Consider the following 24,109-nt stretch of genomic DNA (forward strand, 5'->3'; position numbering starts at 1 on the left):
CGCCACCTGCCCCAGGCTCATTCCTGTCTCCCAGCCCCTGCAGGCAGTCCCCTCTGCCTGCATTCCAGCTGCTGTGCTGGCTCCAGACTGTCCCTCCACCCTCCCCTGTGGTCACTCAGTGAGCTTCTCCTTCCGGGTCTTCCCAGGGCTGCTTGGTGCCCTCGGGCTGAGGCTTCACCCCTGCTGGGGCTTGTAGGGCCCTCACCGTGTGACCCAGCCCCTCCCTGCGTCCTCTAGGCTTCTGTGTGGTTCTTAAAAGTTCAGCCAAGGCCTGGTCCCTGGGAGAGACGTCTTTGTGCAGCCGCTGGCCAGGGGTTTTCACTGGAAGCTTCCCAGCCCACTTTGGTCACCCCTGAGCTGCGGGCCCTTCCCCTGGCCTGGGTGGGGCCCTTGATGTTGGCCTTCACCTGGGGGCAGGCAGGCAGCTGCTCCCTGTCGCCTGCTTTGATGGGGTAGATCTGTTTTTTAGGAACAGAGAACTTAGGAACTTGGCTGTATGTGATTATTTGAGAAGGGAGAGAAGGAAATGTTCTTTTCCTGTCATTAAAATTAGTATTGTTAATGTAATTCCCTTCATCATATGCACCGAGTAGCGTACAGGATGGGTCACCTTACGGCTGGGAAACTAGGAACTTGGTGTGGACTCTGTCGTGCATCACCACCTTCTTCCTACAGAGCAGCTGCTGGTCGGACTGAAGGACAAGGACACTGTCGTGCGGTGGTCTGCAGCCAAAGGGTAGGTGTCCGCGGCCACAGAAGCACCCTGGGGAGTGGACCAGCCTCTCAAGTGCGATTCAACAGCTACAAATACCCGACAACTTTGGAGTGGCAGCGTGGCCCCCTCCGCGGCCCCCTCCACCTTAACGTGTGTTACTTTATGCGTTGGCGTGAAGATGGTTCCCGAGGTGGAGCTTTAGGCTCCTCCGTCCTCTTGCCTCTGGCTGGCCCTGCCGGGTCACGAGCAGACCAGGTTTACCTGTTTATCTTCAAAATGTTCCCTTGTTTTTCCACATCCTCCTCACTGTGCCCCCCTACCTGTCGTTCCTCACAGATGGAGGTCACGGCTCCTACAGTGATGGTGCTCAGGGAAGAGCCCTCTTTTGTGGGGTGAGCGAGGTGCCAGCCCCTCACTCACCCCTCACTAGCACCTGTCATACCAGTGGGAGCCGACACGCACCCTGCATCCCGGGCCTCAGTGGAGGTCGTGGGGCAGATCTAGTAGGGCCTGGCCTTGAGCACAGCAGGTGGAGCCCTGGCCTGGAGGAGCTGGTGGCCCTGTGGGCTTGGGCTGTGCAGGGACAGTGATACACGTGAAGAAGGTGCTGAGGTGTTGGAGGTCCCTTCTGTGGAGGGGATGAGGCAGGTGCAGGGACTGGCAGGTGTTGAGGTGTCAGGGGGGTCCCTGCTGTGGAGGGGATGAGGCGGAGGCAGGGGCTGGCAGGTGCTGGGGGATGAGGCAGGCAGAGGGGCCAGCAGATGCTGGGGGATGGGGAGGCTGCCTTTGCCCTTACTCTCCCCTGCATCTGTGCTGGGTCAGTCCATACCATGAGCTCTAGGAGGAGCTCCACAGGGCTGCAGGGGCTCATGTAGGCCTTTGTGTTGCTGTTCACAGGGGATGGCTTCTCAGCCCGGAGCCTTGTCTGGTTGAATGTGATAGGGCCACGCAGTGAGAGCCTGGGCAGACCTTCCCAGGGTCCTTCCTGGAGGCCTCTGGCCAGGACCTTCCCCGCGGGGCCATCTCCAGGGACTTGGACCCTGTGAGCCAGCCCCAGGCGGCCTTCCTGTGGGGCCGTGAGCCCATCTCACCTGGCCTGAGGGGAACCTGCGCAGTCAGTATTTGGGGCAGCACAGAGGAAGCCCTGCTCCAGTAGGGAGGGTCAAGGGGGAGCCCTCAGCGTTTGCCTGCTGCCTCGCTGCCCTCAGCCGTCACTGGTGGCCTGCGGCGTCCGCGTCACGGTGGTACATGGCGACCTGCCCCGTGCTCCATGTGCTCACTCGTCCCCTGTGAATCTGGCTGGCTTCAGACGTGTGCAGGCTGCTTTACCCTTCGGCGTATTTTACCACAGGGGCTCCGCACAGGGTTAGGCTTGCCTGGAGTCGGCCCCTCCTCTCCTGGTCTCTGGAGGAAAGGCTTTTGTTCAGGACGTTCACACGTGTCACGCGTGCCCTTGGCGACAGGCTGGTGCCCCTGACGGATCGCTGCACTTCTCTTTCAGCATCGGCAGGATGGCTGGCAGGCTTCCCAAAGCCCTGGCGGATGATGTGGTCGGGTCTGTGCTGGACTGCTTCAGGTATGTGAGCAGAGCCGGGAGGGGTGTGGGTTGAGAAGCCCTGGCTTTCCTTATACCCTTTCATGCTTTATTTTCATTGAGCTGTTTGTCAGACTCCAGAAGCTCTTTTTTCCCCCTTTTGAAGTTAAACTTGAGAACTCTTGTTATTTCTGGTATGTTACTTTTATCAACTCCATTCTATTTAAAAACCTTAAGGGAAAGAGTCAGTTTAGACATATACCCAGGTAGATGTTTGTTCTGAAAGGAAAAGCTCTATTGAGTGAGTTGGGGCTGCTCCAAGAGCTTTCTGTGGGAGGTTTGGGTCTGCCCCTCACCTGCCCGTTAGCCACGTGTATCACTCAGACCTTACGGTGAGGCTGGTGTGGCCAAGGCCTGAGTTCAAAGTTGGATTTCATTTTAATGAAATGTGAGGCTTTGGGAGGCCAAAGTGGGAGGACTGCTTGAGCCTATGAATTCGAGACCAGCCTGGGCAACGAAGCGAAACCCCATCTCTACAAAGAGTTAAAAAATTAGTTGGATGTGGTCCCAGCTACTTGGGAGGCTGAGGTGGGAGGATCACTTGAGGCCAGGAGTTTGAGGCTTCAGTGAGTCATGATGATGCCACTGCTCCAGACTGGACAACAGAGTGAGACCTGGTCTCAGAACAAAACTGAATTTCGACGGCCATGTGCACTGTGCTGCCTTTGTCTTGTCAGCCCCCAGGGAGCTGAGCCCTGCGGCCGTGTGGCTTGTGGGTGGTAGAGGTGTGGGCTGGAACGTGCAGGTGGCAGGGCCTGGGGTTTCAGCCTGGGGCCTGCAGACAGCCCTCATGTGGTCACACATGTGAGGCATCGATCTGTGACCTCCCCAGGATTCTTCCTTTTGCTTGTGTAAATGTCTCTCCCAGTTTCAGAAGCGGAGGGTGGAGGACAGGCGTCCGGCTTGCTCAGGACCCCGGGCGTAGTGTCTCCCAGTTTCAGAAGCGGAGGGTGGAGGACAGGCGTCCGGCTTGCTCAGGACCCCGGGCGTAGTGTCTCCCAGTTTCAGAAGCGGAGGGTGGAGGACAGGCGTCCGGCTTGCTCAGGACCCCGGGCGTAATGTCTCCCAGTTTCAGAAGCGGAGGGTGGAGGACAGGCGTCCGGCTTGCTCAGGACCCCGGGCGTAATGTCTCCCAGTTTCAGAAGCGGAGGGTGGAGGACAGGCGTCCGGCTTGCTCAGGACCCCGGGCGTGCTGTTGCTCTGCATTAGCCCGGACACCGTGGAGAAAGCTGTGTGTCAGCACTTTGGAGGCTCCAGTTCGCGCTGCCTGTGAGTCACCAGGGACAGCTCCGGCAGCTGTCCACAAAGTCTTGTTTTCCTTCTGGAGCAGATTTCTTGTGCACTTAGCCTCCAGCCTGCTCAGTGACAATTTCAGGAGCACAGGAAACAATGTGTCAGATATGGGTCATGTTTTTCAGAGCAGTGAGCACGCGTGAGAAATGTTCTTCCAGTGGAAACGTTCCTAGCAGAAGCAGGCTCTTTATTGTAACTGCTTGATGGGAGGCGGGGTTGAGGGTGCTCCGAGCTTGGCTTCTCCTTAGGCGACCTCCAGCCTCGGTCCAGTGTGTCCCTGGAGCTCCAGCCTCGTTTCAGGTGTGTCCCTGGAGCTCCTTTCTGGTGGTTGTGGTGGGCGTACGTGCTCCTGTCACCTGGTGCCACCTGCGGCCTTCACAACAGTGTGGTGGGCTCCAGGCCGGGCCTGCCCATGCCTCTCTGGACTTTGCCTGTCTCCTCCGGCTGCTGGCTGCCTGCTCGTCAGGCCTAGTGTATCTCCTGAAACTCACTGTGTGTCTTTCCCCCACAAGGTGCAGCCTCTCTGGGTTGTGTGTTCCTTACTCCAGCTCACCATCTTGGTCTGGTTTCATTTGTCCTGGCTGGTTTAATCTTCACGTGCTTCTTTACCTTTATTTTTGTTATTTTAATGCTCTCATTCCATTTTTGTAGGTAGGTTCTGGGACAGGGTAGCCTTTTTACTGTGGATTTCTCAGGACCTTCAGCCCAAAGCAGCTACAGGGCCGTCACCCTGAGTCCTCGCGGATGCTGCTCTGGTCAGCGCCTGCCTCCCCTTTCCCTGTGTGCTCAGCATGTGATTATCAACCATGGCACAGAAAGGTGCAGCCTCAGAGCAGGATGTCTGAAGACACCAGGAAGCCAGGAGTTGCTGGTGCGTGGGGCGGCCCACAGCCCTGCATGGTGGCTGCTCCAGTCTTGTCCGTCCCTGGGATGTGTGGTGAGCTACCAGCCTCTTCTGAAACGGGTTGGAGAAAGGACCTTAATTATATTAACTGTAAGAACACCCAGCACCCAGGACGGTTAACTTACGCCCCGCTCCATTTCTGGGCTGGGTTATACAGAGTGGAGCTGCACCCATCCCCAGGGGGTTCGGGACCTGTGTGGCTGGTTTGGCTGTCCCCAAAGCATGCACGACTCCCTCAGGACCTGGGGCCCCCTTCCGACTCCCATCCCCGGCCCTGCAGCATTACCCAGGACCCAGGACGTAGTGCCAGACCACAGGCTGTGGCAGAAGCAGGGTGCCTTGGAGAGGAGTGTGTCTGTGTCTGTGCCAACCCCATTGGGTTCTCCCATGAGCAAACCAACTGAACCTGTGCCCAGGCCCAGCTGTGGGTCCTGCTGACTTGCCCGAGTGTCTTCTGAGACACTTGGTGTGGAGCGTTGGGAAGCTATGGCACCACGCTGTGCCCCCGCCACCCGCCCCCACCCCGTGTCAGCAGGAGCCTCACCACATGGGTTCCTTCCTGCTCCAGCTTTACAGTTTCACTGAGATTTTAGACTGGGTGATATTTTAGTTCAGAATTGAAACTGAAGGGAAGAAGACAGCCTCCCCCTCCACAGTGACCCGGGGCACCCGTCCTCATCCCTCATCCCTCTGGGAACTGATCCTGTCCTCATCCCTCATCCCTCTGGGAACTGACCCTGTCTTCATCCCTCATCCCTCTGGAAACTGATCCCGTCCTCATCCCTCATCCCTCTGGGAACTGATCCCGTCCTCATCCCTCGTCCCTCTGGGAACTGATCCCGTCCTCATCCCTCGTCCCTCTGGGAACTGATCCCGTCCTCATCCCTCGTCCCTCTGGGAACTGATCCCGTCCTCATCCCTCGTCCCTCTGGGAACTGATCCCGTCCTCATCCCTCGTCCCTCTGGGAACTGATCCTGTCCTCATCCCTCATCCCTCTGGGAGCTGATCCCGTCCTCATCCCTCATCCCTCATCCCTCGTCCCTCTGGGAACTGATCCCGTCCTCATCCTCATCCCTCTGGGAACTGATCCCGTCCTCATCCCTCGTCCCTCTGGGAACTGATCCCGTCCTCATCCCTCGTCCCTCTGGGAACTGATCCCATCCCCATCCCTCATTCCCCATCCCTCGTCCCTCTGGGAACTGATCCCGTCCTCATCCTTCATCCCTCTGGGAACTGATCCTGTCCTCATCCCTCGTCCCTCTGGGAACTGATCCCGTCCTCATCCCTCATCCCTCTGGGAACTGATCCCGTCCTCATCCCTCGTCCCTCTGGGAACTGATCCCGTCCTCATCCCTCGTCCCTCTGGGAACTGATCCCGTCCTCATCCCTCGTCCCTCTGGGAACTGATCCCCTCCTCACCCCTCGTCCCTCTGGGAACTGATCCAGTCCTCACCCCTCGTCCCTCTGGGACCTGAGCCCGTCCCTCATCCCTCGTCCCTCTGGGACCTGAGCCCGTCCCTCATCCCTCGTCCCTCTGGGACCTGAGCCCGTCCCTCATCCCTCGTCCCTCTGGGACCTGATCCCGTCCCTCATCCCTCGTCCCTCTGGGACCTGATCCCGTCCCTCATCCCTCGTCCCTCTGGGACCTGATCCCGTCCCTCATCCCTCGTCCCTCTGGGACCTGATCCCGTCCCTCATCCCTCGTCCCTCGTCCCTCTGGGACCTGATCACATCCCTCATCCCTCGTCCCTCTGGGACCTGAGCCCGTCCCTCATCCCTCGTCCCTCTGGGACCTGAGCCCGTCCCTCATCCCTCGTCCCTCTGGGACCTGAGCCCGTCCCTCATCCCTCGTCCCTCTGGGAGCTGATCCCATCCCTCATCCCTCGTCCCTCTGGGACCTGATCCCGTCCCTCATCCCTCGTCCCTCTGGGACCTGATCCCGTCCCTCATCCCTCGTCCCTCTGGGACCTGATCCCGTCCCTCATCCCTCATCCCTCGTCCCTCTGGGACCTGATCACATCCCTCATCCCTCGTCCCTCTGGGACCTGATCCCATCCCTCATCCCTCATCCCTCGTCCCTCTGGGACCTGATCCCGTCCCTCATCCCTCATCCCTCGTCCCTCTGGGAGCTGATCCCGTCCCTCATCCCTCGTCCCTCTGGGAGCTGATCCCGTCCCTCATCCCTCGTCCCTCTGGGAGCTGATCCCGTCCTCATCCCTCGTCTCTCTGGGAGCTGATCCCATCCTCATCCCTCGTCCCTCTGGGAACTGATCCCGTCCTCATCCCTCGTCCCTCTGGGAGCTGATCCCATCCTCATCCCTTGTCCCTCTGGGAGCTGATCCCATCCTCATCCCTCGTCCCTCTGGGAACTGATCCCGTCCTCATCCCTCGTCCCTCTGGGAACTGATCCCGTCCCCATCCCTCGTTCCCCATCCCTCGTCCCTCTGGGAACTGATCCCATCCTCATCCCTCGTCCCTCTGGGAGCTGATCCCGTCCTCATCCCTCGTCCCTCTGGGAACTGATGCAGGTGTGATGGGTACAGAGGTTTTCTTGGTTTGTTTCTGAGACGGAGTCTCGCTCTGTCACCAGCCTGGAGTGCAGCGGCGGGGTCTCGGCCCACTGTGATCTCCATCTCCTGGGTTCAAACCATTCCTCTGCCGCAGCCTCCCGAGTGGCTGGGACTACAGGCGCGCACCACCACGCCCGGCTAATTTTTTGTATTTTAGTAGAGATGGGGTTTCACCCTGTTGGCCAGTCTGGTCTCGATCTCCTGACCTTGTGATCCGCTCTCCTCGGCCTCCAGAAGTGCTGGGATTACAGGCATGAGCGGCCACGCCCGGCTGTTTTGTTTTTAGAGATGGGGTCTTGCTCTGTTGCTCAGGCACCATGGTAGCTCACTGCGGCCTCTACCCTCTGAGTTCAAGTGATCCTCCCGCCTCAGCCTCTGCGTAGCTAGGACTACAGGTGTGTGCCACCATACCCGGCTAATTATTTTATTTTATTTTTCTAGAGATGGAGTCTTGCTATGTTGCCCAGACTAGTCTTGAACTCCTGATCTCAAGCAATCCTCTTGCTTCGGTCTCCCAAAGTACTGGGACTATAGGCCTGAGCACTGTGCCTGGCTCAAATTGTTTCTTTCATTTTACACAGGTAGTGGCTTGCTTGTCACACTTCTCCACCAAACGCATCTTTGAGGCCATTGTATGTTAGTGCTGTTTCCCTTGCACTTGGTAATCTGAGACCCGTGTACCTGCGACTCTCTCTCTCTGTTCCTCTCCCACTCAGAGCTTCCACCACTTTCTGTTGTCTTCCCTCCCGAGACCCCCCTGTGCGCCCAGGAGCGCCTTCAGCTTGGGTCTGGGGCAGGAACTCGTCCCCGGCTGCTTGGTTTCTTGCCCCTGGTGTCCATGGCCAGGGCCCCCTCTCCGGTTCGGCGGTGCCGCGGGGGGCTGGGCCTCTCAGGCGAGCCTCATGCATGGACGGCACCCCCTGGACCCTGCCGCCCTCGCCACCGTGCCGCAGTGAACACGTCTGATTTGGAAGTAAACATTGGCCTGACAGGCATTTGTTTTGGTATTTTTAAGTCACGGTAACCTTGGTATTTTGTCAAGTTCGTTCAGATGTTACTAAATCTTTGTGAAAGGTGTGAAGCATCTTTCTCCAGTGAAAACCCTAAAGGACACAAGTGCTGATGTGAAAATATGTAAGGGCTCGTGGAGCCTCTGGGCAGACAGTAAAACACCTGGAACTTGGAAAAAGTGTAATTGTGGTTGAGGCAGTCGGTGACAGTGAGCTCTGAGGGGCAGCTGGTGTCTGTCTCAGCCCCTCCTCTCCTCTGGGCCGGGCACGCCACAGGCGAGGCAGCCGCCGGGTGGCCTGTCCGATTTTCCTAAGTATTCTTGTCCCTATTGATTGCCAGCTAGTCATACAACTTAGTGGGTTTTCCTAAACATTTCTTTGTTGTCAAATCAATTTAATTAGAATCAGTAAAAGCCTCAGCAGAGCTTCTGAACCACCCCAGGGAAATTAGTAAATATAAAATATTATGACTTGATCAATGGGCATTGCAGTTGTTCATTAAAAGTTCATATTTCAAGTACTGTGAAAAATCTCAAAATGCCAATTCATTATTCTAGCTTTTAATTTTGAACTTGACTAAATAGTGGGGTATCTTCCTGCTGCCTTTTCTGCTGGCATCTTCCTGTGCTAGGATTCCTGTTCTAATACTTTTAATACTTTAATACTTTTAATACTGTTAACACTTTTCTGAAGTATCTTGTTTCTTTCTATGAGAGCATGGCTGTTGCCCATACTTGGAGTGATACTGCTGTGGTGGGGAAACTGCACCTGGGATGGCACGGACGGGACGGTCTCTTTGGGGACTGACCAAGACTTGTCTTCACTCTCGGGAGATTTGAAGAGGCCCTGGGGTGGGCACGGCTGTTGTCTTTGTACTCAGTCACAGCGTGTTATTTCTTCACCCATCTGATTATTTTTTTATTTTGAGATGGAGTCTCGCCCTGTCACCCAGGCTGGAGTGCAGTCGCGCGATCTTAGCTCACTGCAACCTCCACCTCCCAGGTTCAAGTGATTCTCCTGCCTCAGCCTCCCAAGCAGCTGGGATTGTAGACGTGAGCTGCTGTGCCCAGCCTTGATACTTTAAAAACTTATGAATAGGTTTTAGTGTGTCTTACAGGTACAGGATATGGACTTGCCAAGCTGTGCTCCTTGCCATGCTGTGGGCTTTGAACCAAAAACTGACACGCGAGCTGTGGTCTCAGGATCTTTGTTGCTCTCAGTTTCCAGGAGACCGACAAGGCGTGGCACGGGGGATGTCTGGCGCTGGCAGAGCTGGGCAGGAGAGGCCTGTTGCTGCCGTCTCGACTCGTGGATGGTGAGTAGCTGAAGCACGGTCGGTTGTGTCACCAAGGCTGTCCGTGGCAGGCTGCGGCCCTTCGTCTGATCCCATCTTCGCGGTGTGGCCCTGCCGCAGGCACACACAGAAGAGCTTGAGAACGAGGTCTGTCCCCCTTTTTCTCACATCGGCCTTCGTAATTTCCTAATTGCCTCTTTTTTCTGCTGTGAAATTTTAATGCCACAGATTACCGTGTGTACCTGGTTTTAGAGGGCCACGAATCCTTGTAATGTCTGATTTTCTTACCCCCCACAACCAGTTTTCATTCTTGAGGGACGTTGTTGCCCCTTAAGGACACATGCAGTGGCACCTGCTTCAGTTCTAGAATCCGGTACTCCTGGCAGCATCCGAGGCCACCTGGAGTGACGTGGTGCTCCCTGGAGATGAGGCTCATGCCAGTGTGAAACCAGGGTGGGAACTGGGGTGGAGGGCCAGTGGGGACAGAGGGCGCAGCGTGGCAGATGCAGGGACACGGTGGGGGCAGAGGGTGCAGCGTGGCAGAGGCAGGGACACAGTGGGGCAGAGGGTGCAGCGTGGCGGACGCAGGGACACGGTGGGGGCAGAGGGCGCAGCGTGGCAGAGGCAGGGACACAGTGGGGCAGAGGGTGCAGCGTGGCGGACGCAGGGACACGGTGGGGGCAGGGGGTGCAGCGTGGCAGAGGCAGGGACACAGTGGGGCAGAGGGTGCAGCGTGGCGGACGCAGGGACACGGTGGGGGCAGAGGGCGCAGCGCGGCGGACGCAGGGGCACTGCCGCAGACCCTCTATCGAGCAGCCGCACGCAGCCCCGTGTGTGTTTGGTGAGGACAGTCCCTGGGTGTGGCTGGCAGTGTCCTCTGCGGGCAGGAAGGAAAGGATGTCTGTACAGAATAGAGTGGGGGCCCATCCTGAGAGGGCCTCACCACAGACACTTTATTCTGTCCAAAATAAAGACGCCTGAGATGTAGTGACCCCGCGTCTTCCCGGTGTGGAGCTGTGGTGGCGTCTGAAGCGACTGCTTTGCACTTGGCGTTGTGATGTGTGGGGAGAGCTTGTAGAGCCGGCAGTTCTTTTTTTTAATGTTTCTGCTTATTTTTTTTTCAGACTTCTTTAATTTTTAGACCTCTTTATTGAGTTTAATTTACTTACCATAAAATGCACTCACTGAAGTGCACAGTGAAGTGGTTTTGTGTATTTACAGAATTGTGCAACTATCGCCATAATTTAATTCCTGAACATTTTCATTGCCTCCAAAGGAAACCCTGTGTTTAAGAACTCACTGCACTCTCCCCAGCACCCTCGCCCCGGCAGCCACATCTCCAGTGTCTCTGGGAATTTGTCTTTTATAGACATTTCATAAAAGTGGAACCTACAACGTGTGATCTTTGGTGTGTGAATTCTTCCACTGAGTTCCTCTGTGTGGTAGCCTGTGGAGTGCCTCCTTCCTTCCTGTGGCAGAGCCTGGTCCTGCTGTGTAAATGCACCACACACTACGTTTTATCCATCCGGTTCATCAGCTGATGGACCTCTGGGCTGTTTCTGCCTTTCACTGTTAGAGTAATGCTGCCATGAACATTGTGTACATGTTTTTGAGTGGATGTTGAATATAGACCTAGAAGTAGAAATGCTGGGTCATATGGTGACTCCATGTTTAACTTTCTGAGAAACTGCCACACTTTTTCCAAAATGCTTGCCCCATTTCACACTCCTGCCTCCAGTGTATGAGGGTTCTGTTTCTCTGATCCTCGCCAACACTTGTTTTTATCTTTTTTTTTTTTGGACCGGGTTTCACTTTGTTGCCCAGGCTGGAGTGCGGTGATGCAGTCTCTGCTCACTGTGATCTCCGCCTCCCAGGACCAGGCGATCCTCCCACGTCAGCCTCCTGAGTAGCTGGGACCACCGGTGCGCACCACCATGCCAGATTGCTTTTAGTTGTGTTAGATACAGGACTTCACCACATTGCCCAGGCTGGTCTTGAACTCCTCAGCTCAAGCTGTCCACCCGCCTTGGCCTCCCTGAGTGTTGGGAACCCAGGCATGAGCCACCGCACTTGCCCCCTGCTTCTTTAAAAAAAAAAAAAAAAAGCCATCCTAGTGAGTGTGGGGTGCTACCTTGTTGTGCTTTTCATTTGCTTTTCCCTAACGACTGATAACACTGATCATTTTCTGTGTTTGTCCATTTGTATGTCTTCTTTGGAGAAATGTCTGTTCAAGTTCTTTACTCATTTAAAAAATTATTTTTTAAATTGTTGTAAGAGTTTTTTATGTATTCTGGGTATGAGTCTCATATTGGATGTATGGTTTGCAAATGTTTTATTGCGTTCCGCGGCTGCCTTTTCACTTCCTACTGATTGATTGACACGGTCTCACTCCATTGCCCAGGCTAGAGTGCAGCGGCCCCACCACAGCTCGCTGCCACCGTGATCTCCTGGGCTCAAGCCATGTTCCCACTTTAGCTTCCCAAGTAGTTGGGACTACAGGGTCACCACTACGCCTGGCTAATTTTTTTTCTTTTTTTGAGACAGGATCTCATTCCCATCGCCCAGGCCAGAGTGCAGTGGCGTGATCTCGGCTCACTGCAGCCTCCACCTCTCAGGCTCAAGTGATGCGCCTACCTCAGCCCCGCGAGTAGCTGGGGCTACAGGTGCGAGCCACCATGCCCGGCTAATTTTTGTATTTTTTGTAGAGGTGGGGTTTTCCCATGTTGTCCAGGCTGGTCTTGAACTCCTGAGCTCAAGTGATCCCCCTGCCTCAGCTTCCCAAAGTGCTAGGATTACAGGCGTGAGCCACTGCACCTGGCCTTCATGCCTGGCTAATTAAAACAATGTTTTGTAGAGATGGGGGTCTCACTATGTAGCCCGGGCTGGACTTGAACTTCTGGCCTCGAGTGATCCTCCTGCCTCAGCCTCCCAAAGTGCTGGGATTATAGGCTGTACCTGGTGTGTTTTCAGTGTCTTTGATGGTGGTATTTGACCCAGATTTTAAGTTTTAATTAAGTCCAGCTCATCAGTCTTTTCTTTCTTGTGTTTCTGGTGTCAAAGCTAAGACGACATTGCCTGCCCCAGAACCATGAAGTTGTACTCTTGTGGTTTTATTTAACGTTTTGTTCCACCGAAGCAGGTGACGCGTCATGTTTATTTGTGACACCAGATGTGTGAGGGTGTGTGTGTGAATGCGTGGCCGGGATGGAATGATGTTCCTGCCTACGGGGAGCCAGCTCCAGGTTCACTCAAAGGAGACGAGACCCGACGGGCTCGTGTGTGTGCTCTGGTGTGTCTTCCGGTGACACCCACCGACCCCGGGCAGCAGGAGAGAGGAGACGGGTGTTGGCGTCATCAGCAAAAAGGTAAAGCTCTTGTTCAGAAACGGATACGTGACGTGGGATACACTGGCCCAAGACCTTCGCGTGGTTGGCTGGCCCCTCCTGCCTGGCGGTGCCCTCTGTGTGAGCGGAGCCCTCTTTGCAGCCCCGTTCTGTACCTGGCGGGATGTGGAGAAGCTGTGCTGTCTGGGCAGGGCGAGGTGAAGAGATCCCATCTTGGGGCCAACTCAGGAGGTGACAGGGCTAACATTTGTTGAGTGTTTGCAGCGTACTTTTTATGTTTTTGTTTTAGACCTCACACCATTCCTCCGAGAGCCATGCTGTTTGTATAAAGCTATAGTTGGGAACCCGGTGCGGTGGCGGTGCCTGTAGTCCTAGCCTCTTGGGAAGGCCAAGGCAGGAGGATCACTTGAGCCTAGGAATTTGAGACCAGCCTGGAAAACATAGTGAGACCCTATCTCGAAACAAACAAACAAACAAACAAACACTGCAGCTGTGGCAGCCAGGAAGTCTTTCTGGAGCCACAGCTCATGCTCAGTCCTTCGGCCTCCTCCATGTCACATGACTGAGCTGTCCCTGCACCTCCTTGTCTCCTTGGAAAGTTACTGTGGTTCTCTGTCAGTTTACTTTCAAACGTGAAAACAGGCTGGGCACGGCGGCTCACTCCTGTAATCCTGGCACTTTGGGAGGCCGAGGCGGGAGGATCCCCTGAGGCCAGGAGTTCGAGACCAGCCTGGCCAACATGGCAAAACCCGTCTCTACTAAAAATACAAGGATGTAGTGTCACATGCCTGTAGTCCCTGCTACATGGAAGGCTGAGGCAGAAGAATCGCTTGAACCTGGGAGGCGGAGGTTGCAGTGAACTGAGGTCGCACCACTGCACTCCAGCCTGGGCAACAGAGCAAGATCCTGTCTCAGAAAAAAAAAGCGAAAACAAATACTTGGCAAATAAATGTTCTAGAAAGACAATACAGATGAGCATGTTTGAGATTGAAGCTTTTGTTTGTCTTAGAGGAAATGTGGAGCTTCACTGGTGCATGCTAAAGGAGGAAGAAGTAAAACTAGGGAAGTCAGGTGGGCAGGCAGTGACGCCATGTTTGCCTTGAAGGCACCCTGGGTCTTTTTGCCCTTAGTCCTCTGAATAGGGGGACTCTGCCCGTCGGACTCAGGAAAGAAGCACCGCATTTTCTTTGGGTTACTTTTTAGGGAATCCTGCTGATTCTTCTCCACACATACAGTACGTACACACACACACACACACACACACACACACACAGAGTCAGGGGAAACCCCACCCCCAATATTTAACGTGGGTTCTTTTCTATTTCCCTAAGTGTCTCAGCTGGTCTGAGAAATAAAGGGAAAGAGTACAAAAGAGAAATTTTAAAGCTGGGTGTCCGGGGGAGACATCACATATTGGCAGGATCCTTGATGCTCCCTGAGCCGTAAAACCAGCAAGTTCTTATTAGCGATTTGCAGAAGGGGAGGGAGTGCAGGAATAGGGTGTGGGTCACAGAGATCACATGCTTTGCAAGGTAATAAAATATCACAAAGCAAGTGGAGGCAGGGCAAGATCACAGGACCACAGGACTTGGGGAAATTAAGATTGCTAATGAAGTTTTGGGCACGCATTGTCATTGATAACATCTTATCAGGAGACAGGGTTTGAGAGCAGACAACTGGTCTGACCAAAATTTATGAGGTGGGGATTTCCTCATCCTAATAAGCCTGGGAGCGCTACAGGAAACTGGGGCTTATTTCATCCCTTCGGCTTCGACCGTAAAAGACAGCTGCCTCCAAGGGGGCTGTTCATAGACCTACCCTCAGGGGCACATTCTCTTTCTCAGGGATGTTCCTTGCTGAGAAAAAGAATTCAGCGATATTTCTATTTGCTTTTGAAAGAAGAGAAATACGGCTCTGTTCCGTCCGGCTCACCGGCAGTCAGAGTCCAAGACCATCTCCCTTGTTCCCTGAACATTGAGGTGCCTAGATTTCATATTGTTTAAACACACATGCTCTACAAACAATTTGTGCAGTTAACGCAATCATCCCAGGGTCCTGAGGCGACATACATCCTCCTCAGCTTACGAAGATGACAGGATCAAGAGATTAAAGTAAAGACAGGCATAGAAAATCACAAGGATATTGACTGGGGAAGTGATAAGTGTCCATGAAAGCTTCACAATTTATGTTCAGAGATTGCAGTAAAGACAAGCGTCAGAAATTATAAAAGTATTAATTTGAAGAACTAATAAATGTCCATGAAATCTTCACAATTTATTCTTCTGCCACGGCTTCAGCTGGTCCCTCTGTTCGGGGTCCCTGACTTCCTGCAAAACACACACACACACACAGTCTCCAGCTGTTGTCCTGTAAGCCTATTTCTAGGTCTCTGACTCTGTGCACACCACCATGCCCAGCTAATTTTTTAAAGAAATTCAAAAGCAGCCTGGGCAACAAAGTGAGATCCTGTTTCTACACAAATTGTTTTAAAAAAGTAGTTGGGTGCAGTCCCAGCTAGTCAGGAGGTTGAGGTGGGAGAACTGTTTGAGCCCAGGAGGTTGAGGCTGCAGTGAGCCGTGATTACACTGCGCACTCAAGCGATACTCCTGCCTTGGCCTGTGGACAGTGGGCCATGTTTTTTCTCTTCACATTATCACATCTGAGGACTGTTGCTAAAGGGCTACTTGGTCTTTATTTTAGGTGATTCAAATTCCAAGACTCTTGAGTGGTCCTGGCGTAGGTCCTTTGTGGCTCCTCTTTGAACCCCTCTGTTGTTGTAGCAGGAGGAAGTGGGTACTCCTCACCATGAGTAAGCTCATGTAATGTTTGTGAGCCTTTACGGTTTCCCTTGTTGGATACAAGAAGCACAGGTGAGGGGATGTGTTTGGTTTAACTTTACTTTTTTTTTTTTTTTTTTTTTTGAGACAGAGCCTTGTTCTGTCACCCAGGCTAGAGAGCAGTGGTGCCATCTCGGCTCACTGCAAGCTCTGTCTCCCAGGTTCAAGCGATTCTCACGCCTTAGTCTTCTGAGTAGCTGGGATTATAGGCGCCCAACACCATGCCTGGCTAATTCTTTAATTTTTAGTAGAGACCGGATTTCACCATGTTGGCCAGGCTGGTCTCGAACTTCTGACCTCAAGGGATCTGCCTGCCTTGGCCTCCCAAAGTGCTGGGATTACAGGCGTGAGCCACCATGCCCAGTCAACTGTACTATTTTGATAAAGTTTATACATGTGCTCCTAATCATGCATTTTGTGGTTTTCATCAGTATTTTGCTTTTTGAAAAATGTCAAGTGTTCTGATCTCTTTGGACATTTTGTATGAATCCTGTTTTCCTTGCTATCCTTACTGATTGAGAATTGTGCATATTGATTTGGGTAATAATAACTAGCATTTGGCGTTTTTCTGAGCTTATTGGATGTGTAGATTCATGTCTTTCATCAAACTTGGGAAGTTTTCAGTCATTGTTTCTTGGGGTATTTTTGCTGCCCCTTCCCTCTCCCTATGGGACTCTTGTTACATTAACACACATGTTGGCACGCTCGATGGTGCCCTAGGAGTCTCTTAGGATCCACACTCATTTCAGCTCTTGAGCCCTCAGTTCCAGAATTTCTCTTTAGTTTCTCTTTTAATAATTTCTTTTTGAGACGGGGTCTTGCTCTGTCACCCAGGCTGGAGTGTAGTGGTAGAATCACATCTTACTGCAGCCTCCACCTCCCTGGCCCAAGCAGTTCTCCCACCTCAGCCTCCTGAGCAGCTGAGACTACAGGCCTGCTGCACTGCAAAAAACAACAACAACAACAACAAAAAAAAAACTGTAGAAACAGGATCTCACTTTATTGTCCAGGCTGCTTTCAAATTCTTGGACTCAAGTGATCTTCCTGCCTTGGCCTCCCAAAGTGCTGGGATTATAGGAGTGAACTGCTGTGCCCAGCCTCTTTTTATAATTTCTCTCTTTATCAACATTCCATGTTAGTTTAAATGCTGTTCTCTTGGTCTCCTTTAGTTCTTGGTCTACAGTTCTCTTGAGATCTGTGAGCGTATTTCAAGCCGTTGATTTAAAGTCTTTGTCTAAGACTCAGCACAGTGGCTCCACTTGCTTCCCAGCACTTAGCCTTTGCTTTAAAGCCTAAATAGGAAGAAATCTTTGCATATGTGTTTCCCAAATAACAGATTTGAGGGCTGTGTTGGTGACGTAGGTCTGTTTATTCACACTGTGTGGCTAAAGCAGGTCTCTGTTAAATTAGCATCTACAAAGCTTTTCTCATGCCTTCCCTCAAATTTAGGAAGCTCCCTATGCAATCCTCAGGCTGGGGTCCTTCACTGCCCTCTCTCAAGGAGGCCTACCCCTTCCCCCAGAAGGTGCAGTCTGTCGCCCCATGTCCTATAAAGTGTCATTGTCTGGTGTCCCACAGCCATAGAGAAGCCCATTCTAACCTTCTGTAACTTTCTGAAGGACGGAGAGCATGTTTGTTTTACTGCTGGGAGGCTCAAGGTCCCTGTGAACCTGCACCGGGTAGTAAGCCGTGCATGTCAGAAACACAGGCTGCCTAACTCCTATCAAAACAAAACATGTTTTGAAAAAATTTTTAAATAAATTTTTATAAATTTTGAAAACTATATAAAGTCACATTAGCGCACACGCTCTCAGCGTTCATCAAAGACGTACAAGCAGCATCTTGTGACGATGTTGCTGCATCTGGGGTCTTGTTAAAAGCACCATTCAGTAGATTAATTGCCACCTGTGGACAATGTTTTCCGGCTTTTCCTAAAGAAACCGTCGTGTTTTTCTCTCTGGATGACAAAAACTCTGCACGTCCTTCCTACGACACATACGATTGGCGCCCAGTGCTCTTGGCAGCGGAGGTGAGGACATGAGGACACAGCATTTCTGTGACAGTGAAGGGGACAGAGTTTGGAGGGAGATTCAGACGTTAAACAAGGAAACCAGGGGGCGATTTCAGAGAACGGATAAAATGGTTAAGAAAATAGACAAGGGCGGTGAGATCCTCAGTGATGGGGCCAACCAGTGACTTGAATAGGACTTGGAGAAGACCTCCTGGGGCGACATTTACGCTGAGAGCTTCTGCCGTGAAGGAGCCAAGCAGGGTGGACTCCTGACTGCAGCATCTCAGAAAGAGGAACGAAGGCTCGCACGAGCTGGGGCGGCCGAAAGAACGGAAGAGTGGGCACAGAAAAACTCCTGGGGCTAGATCCAGAGGAGCTTCGGAAGACAGTGAGGGGTTTGGAAATTATTCGACATAAAATCAGATACTGGGGAATACACGGGAGCGCAGTGGAAAGGAACAGCGAGGCCGTTTGGGAGCCGCCACAGTGCTTCCCGTGGTTTGGTTTGAGACCAGAGCTATGAAGAAGGAGAAAAGGAAATACTTATGCTGCATTTAGGATTCTGAACTCAACGAATTTGCTGTTCTATTCAGTGAAAGAGAGTGAGATAGTAAGAAGGTCAGTGAGTGACATGTTGGAGCCTTCCGCATAGAAATGGTCTACAAAGTTATGGGCTGGGTGAGTTCACGCAGGAGGGGGTGATACGAGGAAGGGGAGTGGGTGGAAAAGCTCAAACCAGGTTCCTGGGCTCACTGGCCTGGGGAGGTGGAGAAAAGGGGAGAAGCAGCCGAGGTGGAAGGAAGCAAACCAGCAGGGGCTCCTTCAGAGGGATGTTTTCTAGGAGAGGAGTCCGATTCTGAGAGGGGCAGGAGTGGAGGACCCGAGTTTCCTCACAGGCTCTGGAATACAGAGGTGGACGGTGAGTTCCAGGAGAGCAGCCCCAGCGGAGGTCTAGGGACAGGGCGCTCCCTCCCCGGTGGAGCTGTGGGGGCTCAGTGCCGAGGCTGGCTCAGGCTCCTGTGGGGGGCCCTGCTGTCTGTGCAGCCCTGGCTGTGGCCTGGCCTGACCCTGCTGCGCCCCCGCAGGCCTGTGTACCTCAGTTCCCAGGTGACTGGGGGGCTTGGCAGAGGTCAGCTCCGAGCTGGCCCTGACACAGCCCCAGTGTCCAGTTCCCCGCCTGTTTTTGTGGCTTGTTTAATCTTGGTAGGCTTTTAAGCTTTCAGGTTTTCAGGAAAAGGAAAAGCATGAGACATCTTTGACTTTGTACATGGACCGATTGTTCATTTTTTTGTGTTAATGTGTTTTTTCCTTGCGTGAATGTGCGTGTTTTGTGTTGCGCTCCGCCCTGCTCTCCCTCCCTCCCTGTAGAACGTGGCATTTTGGCTGAGCGTTAACACTGGTGGGGCAGACGGCAGTGGCCCCTGTTAAGACCGTTTAGAAAGGGCGTTGTCGGCATCTTGTCTTACGTGTGAATTCAAGAATCCTTCATTTTTTTTCAGCTTTATTGATATGTAATTCACCTACCATATAATTCACCCATTTAAAATATATAATTCCATGGTTTTTAGAATATTCTATTGTTACTTAGAAAATTGTGGTAAAATATATGTAACAAATTTACTCTTTTAATTGTTAAGCATATTAATCCAGTGGCATTAATTACACTCTCACTTTTGTACAACCATCACCATCGTCTGGTTCCAAAACTTCTCATCACCCCAGATTAAGAAGTAGCTCGCCCTTGATTCTCCTTCCCTTCAACCCTTTGTCATTCTAGTCTACTTTCTGCTTGAAAAAGGACTTTGCCTGTGTTAGAGACCTTGCACAAGTGGAATTCTACAGTATTTGGCCTTTCACGTATGGCTTATTTTATTTAGCATCATGTTTTCAAGGATAATCTGAATAATCTGAATAATGATCCATTGTATGGACATACAATATATTTATTTATTTTATTTTTACTTTTATTTTTATTTTTTTTGAGACAGAGTCTTGCTCAGTCTCCCAGGCTGGAGTGCAGTGGCGCGATCTCGGCTCACTGCAAGCTCCGCCTCCTGGGTACACGCCATTCTCCTGCCTCAGCCTCCTGAGTAGCTGGGACTACAGGCGTCACCACCATACCCGGCTAATTTTTTTTGTATTTTTAGTAGAGATGGGGTTTCACCGTGTTAGCCAGGATGGTCTTGATCTCCTGACCTTGTGATCTGCCTGTCTCGGCCTCCCAAAGTGCTGGGATTACAGGCGTGAGCCACTGCGCCTGGCCCATATATTTATTTTTTAAAGATGGGATCTCACTGTATTGTCCAGACTGAAGTGCAGTGGCTATTCACAGGCCCAATCATGGTGCACTACAGCTTCCAACTCCTGGGCTCGAGTAACCCTCCCACCTCAGCCTCCTGAGTAGCTGTGATTGCAGGTGTGCACCACCGCACCTGGCCATATTTTCTCCATCCATTCATTTGTCAGTGGAGACTTGGGTTTTTCCCACCTTTTGGGTATTGTGAATAATGCTGCTATGGACATGGATGGGTACAAGTACCTGTTTGAGGCCCCCTTTTTTAGTTCCTTTGGGTATATACCCAAAAGTGGAATTACTGGGTCATGTGGTAATTCTGTGTTCAACTTTTTGAGAGCTTATCACTTTTTGTATGTAAAGATTACGAGTGTTTAGCTCTTAAGTCGAGTGATGCATAAATGCAGAAATGTAGTGTAGTTAAAAAATAAGTTTTTTGTTTTTTTTTCTATAAAGCTCTGGGAGTTGCTTTTGCTTTTAAAGAGAGACACAAAGGGCTTGTCCTGGTTGCAGTGGGTGAGCTGTTGCAGATGACCTTTGGAGGAATTGTGTTGGAGCGCAGAGTTTTCACAGTGCGGCTCACCATGCGTCAGGCACATGTAGCCTGTGCCGCAACCGTTGTGCCCAGGCGGGGATCCCTCACACTGCCCAGTTGCAGGAGGGCACTCAGCTGCCCCTGCTTCTCCCTATTTGTCATTAAGATGATTCCTGGTGCTTTAGGTGAGCAATAAAATGGTGTTCTCAGAATCTTTGGGCCTTTGACACGGAGGGCTGTGTTCTTGAGGGTGTGACGTGAGAGCTCCTTGTCTGCAGGGCGTGAGGCTTTGGGTCCTGAGTGTGGACCGCGGCCTGTGATGTCTTGTCACTGCTCCCTGCATGTCTGTTTAGTTTCTGGAAAGCTGGAGGTGTAATATTTTTGTTCTTTGCCAAGACATACTGGTGTATATAAACAGAAGTGCCCAGGTGTGCGAGTCAGCACTGTGCCTGTGTTTATGGTTCTGCATCTGACCATGTGCCTTTTGGGCTAGTGTAGTGGTTGTCTGAGGTGGGTGCCCGACAGGGCTGGGGGCCTGCTGGTGCCCTTGCTGCTGCTTTAGGGACATCTTGAAGCAGTGGCCTCAGATACCCCTTGGAATTGTGACAAACTCCATCCCTCTTACAGGTTTTATAGAACTCTAACCAGTTGCAAGTAACTGTTTGCCATCCTGAGTATTGTCATTTTAAAATAAAACGATTGCATCACTCATCTAAATAAATCCGGGAAATCTAGGTAGAATAATCTACCGTTCTTCATTAAAAATTTCACAGGGCTGAGCGCCGTGTCTCACATCTGTACTGCTAGCACTTTGGGAGGCTGAGGTGGGAGGATCACTTGAGCCTAGGGAGGTCGAGGCTGCAGTGAGCTGTGATCGCACCACTGCACTCCAGCCTGGGCCACACAGTGAGACCCTGTCTAAAAAACAATTTCATAGGCAAGTTTTTCTCTCACAGAAATTTTATTCTTCCTTTTTCTTCTTAAGCCCGTATTTCCATTTACTTTTTTCCCAGAGCGTTTTACCCTAATGTAATGTATTTCAGTGCCTAAGAATCTTTGATATATCATATATCTGCAACAAAGAAAATAACATGAATGTAAACTTCAACTTTTACATTTTGTATGGCCGTAAGATGCTAGTTATTTAGAAGTTTTTCTAGATTGGGTTTTAACAAATTATTAGTACAAACCAACATAAAATAGCATTTTGTTGAAATTTAGCTCTTGACAAGATAGCTGTTTAGTTTGAGTTGTCTTTTGATGAGTCAAGCTTTTTTTGTTTTTGTTTTTTATTTTTATTTTTTGAGATGGTTCTTGCTCTGTCACCCAGGCTGGAGTGAAGTGGTACGATCTTGGCTCACTGCAGCCTTGACCTCCTGGGCTCAAACGATCCTCCTGCCTCAGCCTCTCAAGTTGCTGGGACTACAGGCAAACACCACATTGCTCAGCTAATTGTTGTGTTTTTTGTAGGGATGGGACCTCCCTATGTTGCCCAGACAGGTCTTGAACTCCTTGAACTCCTGGTCTCAAGCAGTCCTCTCACCTCAGCCTCCCACAGTGCTGGGATTACAGGTGTGAGCCACTGTGCCTGGCCGTGAGCCATGCTTTTAAGCAGAATAAGGCAAGGTTCTGAAATAGTACTGTTTTTCCTTTTTTTTTGAGAAAGGGTCTCACTCTGTCACCCAGGCTGGAGTGCAGTGGTGTGATCATGGCTCACTACAACCTCTGCCTCCCAGGCTCAGGCCGTCCTCCCACCTCAGCCTCCAGAGTTGCTGGGAACTCCTGACCTCAGGCAATCCATCCGCTTTGGCCTCTCAATGTGCTGGGATTATGGGTGTGAGCCACCACACCCAGCCCCTATTTTTACTTTTAGTTTTAAGTGCTAAGAAGTCTTATTCATGTAAGTAGCTAAGAATGGCAGAAATTTTGCTTTAGCAATGCTGGTGTTTCAACCTTTTTCAAGCTCACGCCTGACCTCTGTGCTCCATCACCAAGCAGCTTCAGTGGGGTGGCCTCCATCCTGGGAAGTGATGCGTTGACAGCTGCCTGCATTGGGGAAGCATTTCCCGGTCAGTCACTGGGTAATTCCCATCATCGCACCTGAGCTGCTTCAGTGGGGTGGCCTCAGTCCTGGGAAGTGATGCGTTGACAGCCGCCTGCACTGGGCAGCGTTTCCCAGTCACTGGAGCCGTTCCTGTCGTCGTACCCACTGCATGGTTTCCCGTGTATTGGGTGAGAGGCTGCCTTTCTTGAAAAGTGAGAGGAAGGGCTGTTGTGAGAGGGTACCTGGGGATGGAGATAACCCTTTCAAAACCAGAGCCTTAGCGGCTGAGGCTCCGGAAGCGCACACTCGTAAAGCACTCTGAAGCCTGAGGACCCTATGGATGGCCTTTGAATAACCCCAGGTGTGCTTCGCACATGCCTGTACTTGACCACAGATTTAAACCCATGTGCACACATGCACGCTCATTTATGCACAGATGCAGAAGTGCATACATGTGTACACCTGCACACTGACACATGCACGTTGACGTGCACACCCAGTTGAATGCACATACCCACTCCCACAGATATGCACACGTGCACACCCACACAATCGAATGTGCGTACACCCACAGATACACGTGCACACCCACACAATCGAATGCACAGAAACACCCGCAGATGTGTACACATGGACACCCACATGATTGAATGTGCATACACTCACAGATACGCACATGCACACACCCACACAATCGAATGCACACACACACCTGCAGATATGCACATGTGGACACCCACACGATTGAATGCACCCCCCACAGATATGCACATGTGCACACCCACACAATTGAATGTACACACACATCCCCACAGATAGGCACACGTGCACACCCACAGAATAGAATGCACACACAACCGCAGATATGCACACGTGGACACCCACAGGATTGAATGTGCATACACTCACAGATATGCACACCTGCATACCCACACAAATGCACACACACCCGCAGATATGTACATGTGGACACGTACACGATTGAATGTGTATACACTCACAGATATGCACATGTGCACACCCACACAATCGAATGCACACATCCCTGCAGATATGCACACGTGCACACCCACATAATCGAATGTGCACACACCTGCAGATATGTACACATGCACACTCACAGAATCGAGTGTGCACACATGCACATGCACACGTGATCGAATGTGCACGCACCCACAGAGATGCACACGCACACATCTAATCAGATGTGCACCCCTCCACACAGATATGCACATGTGCACGCTCATAGGATCGAATGTGCACACATCCACAGATAGCATACGTACACACCCACACAAACGTGCATACCCCCCCACATATGCATTCACACTAACACAAATGTGTACACACTAGCAGGTATGTACACATGGACACCTGCACAATTGAGTGTGCACACCCCCCATGGATATGCACATGTGCACACACAATTACCTGTGTACACACTCCTGCAGATATGCACACACGTGCACACACAGGATAGAATGAGCATACATCCACAGATAGCACACGTGCACACCCACACAACTGAATGCACACCCCCCACAGATATGCACACATGCATACCCAATCGAATGTGCCCACACTCACAGAGATGCACACGCACACCCACACAATTGAATGTGCCCCCCTACAGATAGCACACATGCACACCCACAGAATCAAAT

The 24,109-nt window shown here is 51.8% G+C and overlaps 1 protein-coding gene across 2 annotated transcripts in view; it reads left to right on the forward strand.

Moving 5' to 3' along the window:
* TBCD (tubulin folding cofactor D) overlaps positions 1 to 24,109 on the forward strand; it is a 183,903-nt gene that overhangs the window by 50,067 nt on the left and 109,727 nt on the right. For both annotated transcript variants that reach the window (XM_008013393.3, XM_073005522.1), the window contains exons 11-13: positions 676 to 736; positions 2,217 to 2,291; positions 9,308 to 9,402. In XM_008013393.3, the coding sequence (XP_008011584.3) occupies positions 676 to 736; positions 2,217 to 2,291; positions 9,308 to 9,402 (231 nt within the window). The remainder of the gene's footprint in view (positions 1 to 675; positions 737 to 2,216; positions 2,292 to 9,307; positions 9,403 to 24,109) is intronic.

The sequence above is a fragment of the Chlorocebus sabaeus genome, chromosome 16, assembly GCF_047675955.1.
Source record: "Chlorocebus sabaeus isolate Y175 chromosome 16, mChlSab1.0.hap1, whole genome shotgun sequence".
Taxonomy (NCBI): domain Eukaryota; kingdom Metazoa; phylum Chordata; class Mammalia; order Primates; family Cercopithecidae; genus Chlorocebus; species Chlorocebus sabaeus.